The sequence below is a fragment of the Nyctereutes procyonoides genome, unplaced genomic scaffold (assembly GCF_905146905.1).
Source record: "Nyctereutes procyonoides isolate TBG_1078 unplaced genomic scaffold, NYPRO_anot_genome, whole genome shotgun sequence".
In the NCBI taxonomy this organism is placed as follows: Eukaryota; Metazoa; Chordata; class Mammalia; order Carnivora; family Canidae; genus Nyctereutes; species Nyctereutes procyonoides.
The window spans coordinates 39,363,045-39,377,257 of NW_026575044.1; the positions used below are offsets into that span (position 1 = coordinate 39,363,045).

Genomic DNA, 14,213 nt, shown 5'->3' on the forward strand with positions numbered 1-14,213 from the left:
ATAAGATGATAAGAAGTCATCATAAGGATCAGCAGACTTGACCTCTAATTCTTTATCTAATGAAATTTCAAAAAGCTTTTTTTTTTAAAGATTTTATTTATTTATTTGAGAGAGAACACGAGCAGTGGGGAGCAGCAGAGGGAAAGAGAGAGGGAGAAGCAGACTCCCCGATGAGCAGGGAGCACTTGACATGACAGCAGGGCTTGATCCCAGGACCCTGAGATCACAACCTGAGCTGAAGGCAGACACTCATCCCCCACCAATGGAGCCACCCAGTACCCCCACAAAGCTTTTATAAAGTTTCTTCTTATTCCCCCCAAATACTTTAAGAACATTTTCCCCAAGTACTTCATTTAAAAAAAAAGTTAATCTGACTACAAACACAACATATATGCATTATCAATAGTTCAGAAAATCCCCCAAAGTATATAAAAATAAAAATCACCTATCATTTTATTGTGTGATATATGATAATCACAAGTGACTTTAGATAGCTGGAACTTTTTGACCTTTCACCACAAATCAAGAACTGAAACTGAAATTTAGTGTTCGTTGAATTATGTGGTGGTTATTTAGCCTATTTTCATTGGATTAAGAAAGTGTAGTGTTTCTCCTTTTTTTAATATTTCACAGGCCCCTTTTTTACCAACCAAAATTTCTCAGCATTTTAACCTGCCCCCTTGGTTGAAATTTAAACTCATTATTCCCTGTTCTTTCCCAAGTCCTTAAGATAGTCTTGCCACATTGAAATAGTAGGCAATTGTCTGCATTTTGAGAGCACAGGCAGCCAGCATCTTTCACGTGACTCCAACGTGGCACAGTCTTTGTTCTTCTGATAGGACTGTAAGTATCAGTGTTAGAAATTCCTGAGTGTATCCAGAGTGTGAAATTGGGACTCATAATAATTCAATCAGAGGCAAATGAAGCATTCTAAGTCAAAGCCTTTAATGTAAGGTGAAAAAGGAATAGCAAAAATAATATGTCATTTCACCTGCCCCTCCCCTTGAGCTCACATGCCTTATCCCAAGATAGGAGATACTCTTCTTTAGGTGGCGTTGGCTAAGGAAGTGAGTGCAGGACCCATTTGGGCAAGGGCTTGGGTTGCTGATCCTGATTTAGGATCTTGAAGTTTATTCTTCAGGGAGCATTGTGAGGGGTTAAACTGAGTACATCGTCGGAACCAGCAATTTGCGCATGGCAGCAGCTCCATCTTATAAGGGTCTTCGTTCTCCTAGAGAACTGTGAGAGGAGCTGTGTCAGCTTCCTTTCCTTCATTAGAAGGGTGTGGGGTACGGAGATCATACCTTTAATTAGCTCATTTACCTTTAAGACTCTGCCCAAGACCTGAAGGTCCAAAATACTGCAACAACCACCTTAACTTAATTAAGGAGATAAGCTTTAGCAGTATCTGAAATTAAAACAGTTCTCATGCCAGGTTGTGATTCATTATAGATCTGAAATCAAAACATTTTCACTGTGAACTCTAACCATGGGAGAAAAAATAAAAATAAAACAACTTCAATTCACATCCTTTAGAGTGAAGTTATTACTCAGGACAGATTTTGTAGGGATGCCTGGGTGGCTCAGCTTGTTTGGCGCCTGCCTTCAGCCCAGGGCATGATACTGGAGTCCCAGGATCGAGTCCCACATCAGGCTCCCTGCGTGGAACCTGCTTCTCCCTCTGCCTGTGTCTCTGCCTCTGTGTGTGTGTGTGTGTGTGTGTGTGTCATGAATAAGTAAATAAAGTCTTTAAAAAAAAAGGGATAGATTTTTGTAGCATATATGAAGATTGTCATTACTAGTGAATTATTTAAATATAGCAACTATATTTTCAAAATGAAGTATTTCATTGCACTCTTTTTTGCTATCTATATATGTTTTTACTATATAAATTATTGTATAGGGGTGTTTGGGTGGCTCAGTTGGTTAAGTGTCTACCTTCAGCTCAGGTCATGATCTCAGGGTCCTAGCTTTGAGCTCCACATCAGGCTCCCTGCTCATCAGGAAGCCTGCTTTTTCTACAGCCCCCTCTGTTCATTCTCTCTCTCTCTCCCCCCCACCCCAATAAATAAATAAATAAATTAATTAATTAATTAATTAATTAATTAATTTAAAGAATCATTGTATAGCTTTGAATCCTTAAGATGGCCAACAACTGGCCCCTCAGGAATCTAACTTCATATAAAATAAACCAAAGTCACCCATAATGAATTTATAGTTCTCATGAAGGTGATGAGTTGTTGTTTTCCTGATGTAATACCTAAGTGAGGATCTTACAGCATAATGTAAGGATTCACCATACCTTGAATTACTTTATTGTTTCAAAACAAGACTGGGCCTTTTCATACTTTTATGTTTTGAGTAAACACTTGGATTGATTCTTCTAAAAATAATGGTTCAGTACCTAGCTGTATCCATGACCTGTTATAAGAATATAAATGGTTGATACAAATTAGACCTATTCTATTAGCCATAGTCATTACAAATATTTATTTAAGTCATGGTGTTTCAGTTTGTAACGATGGGAAATGCTAAAAGTGTGTATTTCCCGTAATGGAAACTGGTAATAATTACGTATTTTTCTTTACCCTTTCCTCTCTCATCTTTTTTTACCCCAAGCTATTCCAGTTGAAACTGCCAAGCAAAACCCTAATGTTGCATTGGTCCTTACTTCTTATGGAGGCCATATTGGTTTTCTGGAGGGAATCTGGCCACGTCAGTCCACTTACATGGATCGAGTCTTCAAGCAGTTTGTACAGGCCATGGTGGAGCATGGACATGAACTCTCTAACATGTAATTCTTTAGGTGCATTTTGTCTGAACCATCACATAAAGGCAGCTCAGCTTAGGGCCCAAATCTTAACTATTGTATGTATATAAAACAGATGAGCCAGCAAGTGGTGAAGAGGTCCAGAATGACATGCAAAAACTACTTTTTTGGGGGAAACAAAACAACTTTGTAGCAAGAAATGAAATATAGATTTAGATTGTAACTCATGTAGATTTTATTTTTACTATGCCTTACCAAGTATGACCTTAAAGTAGTCAGACATGGAATTGCACTTAACCAAAACTATTGTGTAAAAAGATTTTAATTCCTCAGGGTTTTAATTTAGGCTAGTATTTTTTTAGATTACTCATTTTAGGTGATTTAATGGTACTTTAATAACTGTTAAGAGATTTTGGTTATTTGAATGTAAGTTTTAAGTTGGCATATTCCTAAGGGTATTTATACCTAATGACGATAATATGAAAACTGAAATAAGATAAAATACAATGCACTAAATCTTTTATGTATCCTAATTTTAAAAAGCAAATCAACAATATTAGACTGATGTCTATACATGCTGATACTCTGATAATATTACTACTCTGATAATATTAAATTAAGGCTGTTTTATGTTTTATAACAATTATAGTTTACATGCTTATTTTTAAAATAGTATATGTGCATACATATATATCAATATATTAAAATAAATTCTATCATTTTAAATTGTTTCTTTTTGAGTCTTTATAAAAAAGTAATCCCTAGAAATTAATCTATGATAATTTCATGAGTGCATTAGTAAGAAATATTAAAATGTTTTGTTTCACTGTTTCCAGAATATAGGGTTCACATCACTTGTACCAATTAAAAATACTTTCAGCTTCAGGAAACCTGTCTAACAATGACTTGGGAATTACAATATTTAATTATCTTGCATGATAAAAAGTCTCCAGGCAGGCCAGGACTGGTGTAGGGGTTTCCAATGTCATCAAAGACTCAGGATTTTTCTGTTTCCACTCCACTTAGGAGGGTAGCTAGTTATCTCCTAGACACAGGATGTCTTTTGCAGCTCTGACGTCAGGTTTGTGGAAAAGGGGGAAGGAATGGGGCCAGACATATCTAAGACATGTGCTTATATGCATTGGCTGGAACTGGGCTATGTGGGCACCCTGGTTGAGGAGGCTGGGAAATCAAGTATGTAAACTTTTTCTTTTGTCATGTAGGCAAGCAAAGGAGAAGGGATTGCCAATGGTTGTTGGACTGCCCAGCCAAGAGTGGTAGCTTCCATGTCATTCAACCTCTTTCCCCCTTATTTTTTTTTCTTTTTACTGTTTCCACCTGTTTATAAAATATGTACATTTTTGCCCAGTTATCACATTAAGAGAATCATGTACAAAACATATTAACACAAAATTGTTAACTAAAAGTGCCACTTTGTGAGAGTTCCTAATAATGTGCTTGTAAACTCCCTTATAACTGTGTCTAGAATGATAGCACCGATGATACCAGAGCTTTGTTTGTCTGTACAGCATATATTCTGATTCAATAGTAATAATTACTTTCAGTCTGTATGGTTCATGTGGAGCTGATCCTGCCTTTCAGACTTACCTTCTAAATTGTAAACAAAAATTGTATCAAGAAAACTGTTTACTCATTGGTCAGGGCTACAGGGGGAGAGGTAGTGCTTCACGTCCCTCTACGTACAAAAATTGATTCCAGCTATAAGTTAAAGAGAGAAACATTTTTTAAGTCCATAAAAGCACTAGATGAAAACATGGGAAAAATTTTAGAGTGGGGAGGTGCATCTGAAGCAAAATATGAAAGTGAGAACCCACATAGAAAGAAGTGACAAAGGAGAGCCTAGGTGGCTCAGTCAGGCTCTGCCTTCAGCTCAGGTCATGATCTCAGGGTCCTGGGACTAAGGTCCAAGTCAGGCTCTCCACCTGGCAGGGAGTCTGCTTCTTCCTCTCCCTCTCCCTCTGTGGCCATGTTCTGTCTCTCTCAAATAAATAAGTAAAATATTTTCAAAAGAGAAGTGACAGATATGATTATATAAAGATGAAAACTTCAGTTCTACAAAACCACTGTGAACAATATTAGAATAAAAATGACAGAGAAAAACATTTGCTATACTACAGTAGGTTAGTATCCCCAAACGCCAAAGAACTCTTAAAAATTGGTAATGAAACATCTGATAGAAGAATGGGCAGGGATATACAAAGTACACTCACAGAATAATAGCCAATAAATTTATAAAAAGGTGGACAATCTCACTAGTAGTTTAGGAAGTACAAAATTTAAAAACAAAGAGAGGGGATCCCTGGGTGGCGCAGCGGTTTAGCGCCTGCCTTTGGCCCAGGGCGCGATCCTGGAGACCCGGGATCGAATCCCACGTCGGGCTCCCGGTGCATGGAGCCTGCTTCTCCCTCTGCCTGTGTCTCTGCCTCTCTCTCTCTCTCATTCTATGTGACTATCATAAATAAATAAAAATTTAAAAAAAATAAAAATAAAAACAAAGAGAATAGTGACCATGAGATTATAAGTTTAATAACATATAGGATTAATAATATATAGTGTTGGTGATAGTATGGGGAAACAGTTCTTCAAATGGTAAGTTACGTAAATGAGCAAATTTTGGAATGAAAAAAAATTTATGGTATTAAAAGACAAGAATAAATATCTAGAAATCCCATTTTGAAGACTATCCAATAGAAAAACCAGCAAGAGTGTGTAAAGACATAGGTTTGGGGACACCTGGGTGGCTCAACGGTTGAGCATCTGCCTTCAGCTCAGGGCGTGATCCCAGGGTCCTGGGATCAAGTCCCACATTGAGCTCCCTACAGGAGCCCGCTTCTCCCTCTGCCTTGATTCTGCCTTTCTCTCTCTCTCTCTCTCTCTCTCTGTGTGTCTCTCATGAATAAATAAAAATCTTTAAAAAAAAGACGTAGGTTTGTTGCAGCCTAGACGTTTAGGATAGCAACTGGTTTAGTGGGAAATGAGTAAATTATGACATTCACACTTATATAACCATTGAGAAGAATGAGATAACACTATGTACTTATTTTTAAAGACGTTTCTGATATATTATTTAATGAAAAACAATCTGTTGATTCATATGTATGATATGATCTCATAGTATAAAAAAATTGAATACAGCTATAGAGGCATGTGGTTGTGTAAGTTATAATGAGATGAGGATTTTCAAGTGTGATTGTTTTACATGAAGATAGACTATTCTCCCCAGCTGTGCCTCCAAACACTAGCAAGCTCTGAGAAAGAAGGGTTGTGTTTTAATCATTTCTATAATGCACAGATTTAGCATATTTCCTGAAACAAAATAGGTCCTTAGTCAAAATTAGTTGAGTGACAGCAGTATAAGCATGCAAATACTACCTTGTAAGCCAGCCAAAAATGTTTATGTATAAAAAAAAGTTTCTATATATGTAAAATTTTTTTCTAAGTCCTCATGTTTCTGTTGCTTATTGTCATCACCAAACTATTCACAATAGGAATACAAATGGATACTGGGGCTTTCCTTTTTTGCTTTTTGACAGAGTCATATATGTTTTTTATATATTAAATTCAGTAAACACGCATATACATTTTATGGAACAAGAGTTTCTCTTACTATGTGCAATATTCATAGCATAATGCACTCATATTTTGTAGCCCATCATTCTTATCTGGTCTATTTTACTCTTTTAACTATCCTATTTTCCTTTTTCTTTCTTTTTAATTTTTTTTAAAGTAGGCTCCACACCCAACATGGGGCTTGAACTCATAACCCTGAGATCAAGAGTCACATGCCCTATCAGTTGAGCCAGCCAGGCACCGCTCTCATTTTCATTTTTAAAATGAAAGTATTGGGATCCCTGGGTGGCTCAGTGGTTTAGCGCCTGCCTTTAGCCCAGGGCGTGATACTGGAGTCCTGGAATTGAGTCCCGCAACGGGCTCCCAGCATGGAGCCTGCTTCTCCCTCTGCCTGTGTCTCTGCCTCTCTCTCTCTCCCTCTATGTCTATCATGAATAAATAAAATCTTTTAAAAAAATAAAATGAAAGTATTGGGGGTGCCTGGGTAGCTCAGTCAATTAAGCGTCTGGGGTCCTGGGATTGAGCCCCATGTCAGGCTCCCTGCTCAGTGGGGAAGTCTGCCTCTCCCTCCCCATCTGCTTCCCTCCGTGCTCATGCTCTCTGTCACTCACTTTCTCTCAAATAAATAAAATGAATTTTTAAAAAATAAATAAAATGAAGATCTTGAGGTGCCTATGTGGCTCAGTTGGTTAAGCACCGGCCTTTGACTCAGGTCATGATCCTGGAGTCTGGGATAGAACCCCGCATGAACCCTGCATAGCATCAGGCTCCCTGCTCAGCAGAGAGTCTGCTTCTCCCCCTCCTTCTGCTCCTACCACCCCCTCATGCTCTTTCTCTCTCTCTCAAATAAAAACATTAAAATATAAAATAAAACGAAAATCTTATTCTTAAATCTGTGGTATGGGTGTATGGGGCTCACTGTATCATTCTCTCTGCTTTTGTGCATAAATTTTGTTATTACTTTTTTAAAATTACTATAGAAATGCACTTTTAAGACCCACTAATGGTTTATAACCTACGGTTTGAAAGACTGAAATTCTGGAGGTTACTGAAAGTTGAAGAAGTCACTATTGTCTATGGCAGTTGTCACATTTAGTTTTAATAGCTTCTTATTGGCTCTCCCTCAGCAATCTATAAATACAGGGAAGACAGGAAACATACCTTCTTTGCTCTCTATTCTATCTCCTGGGGCCAGCACAGAGTCTGCCTCATACTAGGTTTATTACTAATTAATAATACCTAATACTTGAACCAGGCCCTGAGTCTGATGGAATAGATTTCAGATGCAAATCGAGAGTGGGGAGAGGAGAGATTTTTGCAACCACTCTCCACATCATAATATCTGTTAAAGCAGCCTGTTTCCCCTACTGACTTTACAGACAAAATGGTAATTTGTAAAATTTCACAGCTACTCTGAACCTCACAAAGCCTTGGTCACAAGGTAAGCACTCAACTTTTTAGAACTTAATTTGGAATCAACGAGGACAATTTTCAAAGTCAGGTGATAAAGAATACTTAGGAAATATGCTATTTCAACTCCAGTTCTCACAAGACAATATTTTGGACCTAATGTTTTCTGAAAAGAAGCTAATACGTCAGTAGATACTGATACGTCTTCTCCTACAATACAAAATTGACACTAGCAATGATACTCCATGCAGTTAAGAATCATTGCATTGATGCAATCATTGTAGTTGATTTTATTGTTTTGCTTTTAAATTTTTTCTCTAAACAGACTAGCATTTATATATTCAAGGGCTTTATGATGATAAAAATTATGTTTTCTGCTTTTATCATATGCATTTTATTTTTTATTTTTAAAGATTTTTTTTATTTATTCATAGAGACACACAGAGAGAGAGAGAGAGAGAGAGAGAGGCAGAGACACAGGCAGAGGGAGAAGCAGGCTCCATGCAGGGAGCCCGACGTGGGACTCGATCCTGGGTCTCCAGGATCACACCCCAGGCTGCAGGCGGCACTAAACCACTGCGCCACTGGGGCTACCCTCATATGCATTTTAAAGCTATGAATTATTGAACTGTGATATACTGTACTAAGTAATACTGTAACAAAGAGATACATTTTCTGGCTCTTTCAACTACCTAAATGTGGGAATTATTTTTAAAATGGTGAAAAGCAATAATTTGACCAGTATGCTCTAGGCTCATCTTGTATTTTCACTACTCTAGCCGTGGAATTAATAATTCACCAAGGAGTCCTGGTTCTTTTCTTTAAAGAATAGCATTTAAAAACTAAGACCTAGATGCTAGACATGCTCTTTGCTACTAGGACCCCACTTCTTGTAGCCTCTCTCAATGGAGTTAGGAAAAATTAATATATAATGCAAATACATGTACATCTAAACGTATCTATCATCTTTAAATAAACAAGAGTCCATACTGATACCTCTGACTCCAGTTTAGCACCACAGAATTAATTCTAGCTTCCCCCTCTTTATCTATAACTCTTTTTTCCCAGTGAGATACATGTCTCTGATTATCTATAATATATTTATTTATTAATTTGTTGAACCATACAAATAGATTATAGTTTCAGAATTCCTATACTATACCTCGTGACAAACCAATTTACTAAGTAGAGTACATTTGTTCGTATAATGCTCTTTTTGTCTTTACAAAAAGGTGTTAAAATATCCATTCAAAAGAGTTTTTCAGTTAACTCCTTTCAGTGTGGTTATGTGACTCATTTGTAATACAGTTAAATTTATCATCATGTGCATTTCATCCTCCTCTCCACATCCTAGTAGATTTTTCTTCTTTTTTTTTCTTTTTCCTAGTAGATTTTTAAAAATGTATATGAAGTTTACCCTTTGTGGCAGTTTCATGAGTTTTAACAAATACATAGAGTGGTGGGTCCACCACCACAGTTCTATATGGGATCTTTCCATCACTCATCTAATTCTGCCTTGATAAATAGTTGTAGAAAATCATTCCTTTCTCCCCCACAAACTCTGATCTATCTTCCTCTCTCTAGTCTTGCCTTTTTCAGAGTGTTATATAAATGAGATTATGTATTGTGTAAACCTTTTGGGTCTAGCTGCTTTCTCTTAACAAAATGCATTTAACGGGATGCCTGGGTGGCTCAGCAGTTGACCATCTGCCTTCAGCTCAGGGATTTGATCCCCAGGTCCTGGGATCGAGTGCCACATCGGGCTCCCTGCATGGAGCCTGCTTCTCCCTCTGCCTGTGCCTCTGCCTCTCTTTCTGTGTCTCTCATGAATAAATAAAATCTTTTTTTAAAAATGCATTTAAGACTCATCTATAGTTCTTAACTCAGGAATTCATTCCTTTTTATCTGACTAGTATCCCATCATAAAGATATACCACCCTTTGTTCATCCATTCAGTAGTTGAAAGAGGGCAGCCTGGGTGGCTCAGCGGTTTAGTGCCGCCTTTGGCCCAGGGCGTGATCCCTGAGTTCTGGGATCCAGTCCCACGTCAGGCTCCCTGCATGGAGACTGCTTCTCCCTCTGCCTGTGTCTCTGCCTCTCTCTCTCTCTCTCTGTGTCTCTCATGAATAAATAAATAAAATCTTTAAAAAACAAAAACAAAAACCCCCACAACATTAGTTGAAAGATATCTGGGCTGTTTTCAAATCTTGGTTATGATGAATAAAGCTATAGTAATAGAGCTTATTTTTCTCTCTTCACAAACTTTCTGAACTTCACTATAGCTATCCCAGGGGTTTCCTGTCCCTTCCCTTTCTGAAATTCCCATTTCTCTAAAAGCTTCCAGGTTTACAAATTTTTATTGATATATCCAGTCTCATACTATCCAAGAGGATACAATTAGCAATCATTTAAACTTAACATACATTTATTGAGTTTCACATATGTGCAGAATGTAGTATCAGGCTGTGATGGACACCGAGAATGATAATGGTGAAGTCAGACACATCTATACACATTAATTTGCAAATGGTGAAATCAAAGTAGGCTTTGTTTTACATTGTTGAAGATTTCTCTATGAGAGAGAAAGAGAACCTTGTGCATGGGGGAGGAGGGAGGGACAGAGAGCGAGGGAGAGAAGCAGAATCCCCACTGAGCATGGAGCCCCATGAGAGGCTGGACCCCATGACCTGAGATCATGACCTGAGCGGAAACCAAGAGTCCAACGCCAAACTGATTGAGCCACCCAGGCGCCCCTCAAGGTAGGTTTTGATAAATATTATAGCAGATGAACAAAGTGCTCCAGGGATATAAAAGAGAAAAAATATTATGATGATGGGAACAAGGATTAAGAGGAGCTTCACAGAGAAGATAATGAGACCTTAAAGGAAAGATAATATTTTCTGAGGGGTATAGACAGAAGCAAAGGGATTCCGGAAGGAATGTGTAAACTAAGTTACAGAAAAAAGGGAGAAAGCAAATTAAAGACAAATCCATTTAAATCATTTCCCTTCTATAAAAATTGTATTCTTCCAACTTACCTAAGTTAATTATTCACCAAACTTGAATTTTGCAGAGGTGATGTTCAATCTCAACTTCATGTCTCAATGACCTCTGGGTGACTTTGTTCAGCTTCCTTGGTACAAAGAAGGAGGGCAATGTAAATGAAATTCTAGTTTCTTAGAGTGACAGGGGAGGATGCATACCATTGGAGAACCCTGAGCACAAAATTTAGTGAATCTCTCAGGAGGCAGAAATTCATTTGTTGTAGTTTCTCATTAGTTCCCCATTTGTCCTTCCTCTTACTCTACTACTAAAAATAAAATTAAGAAAAAATTAGCAACCTAAATTGAAAGGTGGATGTGGTTGTTACCAGTCATAAAACATAACCAGGGCAGATTTTAGACAGCATCTGAAAATTAATATGTATCTTCTCTTACATCTAATTTCAAGCCATGTGAGCAGGAAGAAGACAAAACTAGTTGATGGGTATGAGTTAATATTATAGGTATGTTTAATGTACCCATAGTTCGCCTTTCCATTGCCTATCTGTAATCATGGTTTTCATCAACACTATTAACTAGAGAAAATCAATCACCAGAAAGTAAGGGCAGGACAAAATGGTTCCCTGATTTATGAATTAATGAATATGATTTTTAGGTTTATTACATTATAAGTCATATCTTTTGCCCAAATTGAAGAGTATTTGGAACCCATGCATTTGCTTTAACCAAAGGGAAACTACTGAAGGAAAGGGAATTAGGTCTCGGCTGAAATGTTAGAATATTTTGCACTTACATGTTTTCAGCCACTTACAAGGCATCCAGCCAGTGGAGTTGGAAATCTTGGCTTTTAGAAAGGTCTCCATATCCCCAAACCTTGAGCTGAAACCATTAGGAAGTTGATGGTAGATAATTTATCATTTCTATTCATATTTAGTTCTTTAGACTTTCTACTCCATTTCTTCTTTACTCTAATTAAGACATGCTCTTCTGGGACACCTGGGTGGCTCAGCGGTTGGGCTGCGCCTTTGGCCCAGGGCATGATCCCGGAATCCCAATCGAGTCCTACATCAGGCTCCCTTCATGGATCCTGCTTCTCCCTCTGCCTGTGTCTCTGCCTCTCTCTGTGTCTCTTAAAAATATTAAAAAAAAAAAAAAGACATGCTCTTCTAAGAGAATCTGATGTAGACAAAAGCAATGCCTACATCTTCTATACATGTCTAGTTGAAATATTTCCCCAGGCTTTCATCTTACCTGACTCTTTGGGAGTGAGACAGAGAGCAGCAGGAGGTGCCTCCATCCCAAAGTCCTCCAAAGAAACTTCAGAGTAGCTGACCTGCAACCAACTCCAAGAGTAAAAAGTTAGATGTGTCTGTTCAGAATCCAAAATTGCTCACTCAGAGGTGACAGCTGGTGGAACTACCGTGTTCCTAACATTCTTCAGCCATGTTAGGAAAGCTGGGTATTTGGAAGAAGCGTCATATGATTTCACAGTTCCTAAAACCTCTCCATCATGGCCAAATATGCAGCAAAAAGGATCCATCAATTAATTACTGGAGTCAATCTATTAGAATAGCGTATTATTTTTCTTCAAACAGTATGATAGTGTTAAAAAAAAATTCCTAATTTTGGAATGTGAAACCGGATGGAAGATCTGTCCCTTTAACTTAGGAGCTGTGAAACCTACAAAAAAGATATTGAGAGATAAACCTCTCTGAAGTTTACTTTAGGCATCTAAAAATGGGCACAATATGCCATGCCACCACTGAGGATTGTTATGAGCATCAAATTATATCAAGTACATGAAATTGTTTATTAACTAGAAAAGTGCAATAAAAATGTTAAGATATTTTTAATTATTACTGTGACTGAAGTATTAATATTCCAAAAATTAATATTTATTATCCTCACTTTCTGGATGTCAATTTATAAAAAGAAATTTTTTTAAAAAGATTTTATTTATTTATTCATGATAGTCACAGAGAGAGAGAGAGAGAGGCAGAGACACAGGCAGAGGGAGAAGCAGGCTCCATGCAGGGAGCCCGACGTGGGATTCAATCCTGGGTCTCCAGGATCGTGCCCTGGGCCAAAGGCAGGCACTAAATCGCTGCACCACCCTGGGATCCCAAAGAAATTTATAATAACTTTTTTTTTAAAGATTTTATTTATTTATGACACACACACGGAGAGAGAGAGAGAGGCAGAGACACAGGCAGAGGGAGAAGCAGGCTCCATGCAGGGAGCCCGACGTGGGACTCGATTCCGGGACTCCAGGATCATGCCCTGGGCTGCAGGCAGGCGCTAAACCACTGAGCCACCCGGGCTGCCCTGAGCCAGTATTCCAACTCAGAGACTGGCTCTGGGACTTTTTCAAAAATCATTGTTACATTGCTTTAAGAAAGAACACGAGAATGAAAATGAATATGAGTACCACTTATGAAGTATTTTTAGCAAAAAATTAAACTTCATGTAGACCAATCCAACTGGATTGAAAACAGGAAACTCGGGACAAAGAAACTTGTTAAAAGACCACATGGGGGTGCAAACAGCAAAATGAAGTCAGGAGGCTTTCTTTCTTTCTTTCTTTCTTTCTTTCTTTCTTTCTTTCTTTCTTTCTTTCTTCCTTCCTTTCTTTCTTTCTTTCTTTCTTTCTTTCTTTCTTTCTTTCTTTCTTTCTTCCTCTTTCTTTCTTCTTTCTTTTCCTTCTTTTAAGATTTTATTTATTTATTTTTGATAGAGAGATCAAGCACAAGCAGGAGAGCGGCAGGCAGAGGGAGAGGAAGAAGCAGGCTCCCCGCTGAGCAGGGACCCCAATGTGGGGCTCCATCCCAGGAGACTTTATAAACTACAGAAAAAAAATGAAGTAAGAAAATAATAACCAACTGCAAATATATCATTTATGAGGCAATTGGAGAAATTGAACACTGCTCAGATATTTGATAGTTTTTTTTAAATGAGAATGATACTGTAATTATATATTTTTAAAATAGCCCTTATTGTTCAGAATACATATGGGAACATTTCTAGATCAAATACCTCAGATTTGCTCCAAAAAAATTCAGTGGGTAATGGTGGGGGTAAAGGAGGGGAGATGGGTGATAGCACAGATGAAACAAATTTGTCCAGAAGTTGATAACTGTTGAAGGCGGGTAATAACTCTATGGGGGTTCAATGTACTGTTCTATTTTGCTTATGTTTGAAAGGTAGAGCCATAATGAAAGTGGCACATAATTCCACTAGTGGGCACCTATTCTAGGGCAAATATAATTAATCATCATCTACCAAACCATTTCAAAATCCTGTTGAGAACTGTCAGTGCAGTAATACACTAAAAACTGTTGAGCAAGCGGGTATCAAGCACATCCCTTGTTTTTACAGGTGCTTCACTTCTTAAAGCATAGGGTATGCATTGTCACAACCTGTTTATTCTGCTATAAGCTTGT

At 37.9% G+C, this 14,213-nt stretch overlaps 1 protein-coding gene across 1 annotated transcript in view; it reads left to right on the forward strand.

Annotated features, from left to right (window-relative positions):
• ABHD3 (abhydrolase domain containing 3, phospholipase) overlaps nucleotides 1-3,488 on the forward strand; it is a 50,565-nt gene extending 47,077 nt beyond the window's left edge. Inside the window, exon 10 of the mRNA XM_055323600.1 lies at nucleotides 2,620-3,488. Coding sequence (XP_055179575.1) covers nucleotides 2,620-2,798 — 179 coding nt within the window. The 3' untranslated portion in view covers nucleotides 2,799-3,488. The remainder of the gene's footprint in view (nucleotides 1-2,619) is intronic.
• The last annotated feature ends 10,725 nt before the right edge of the window (nucleotides 3,489-14,213 follow it).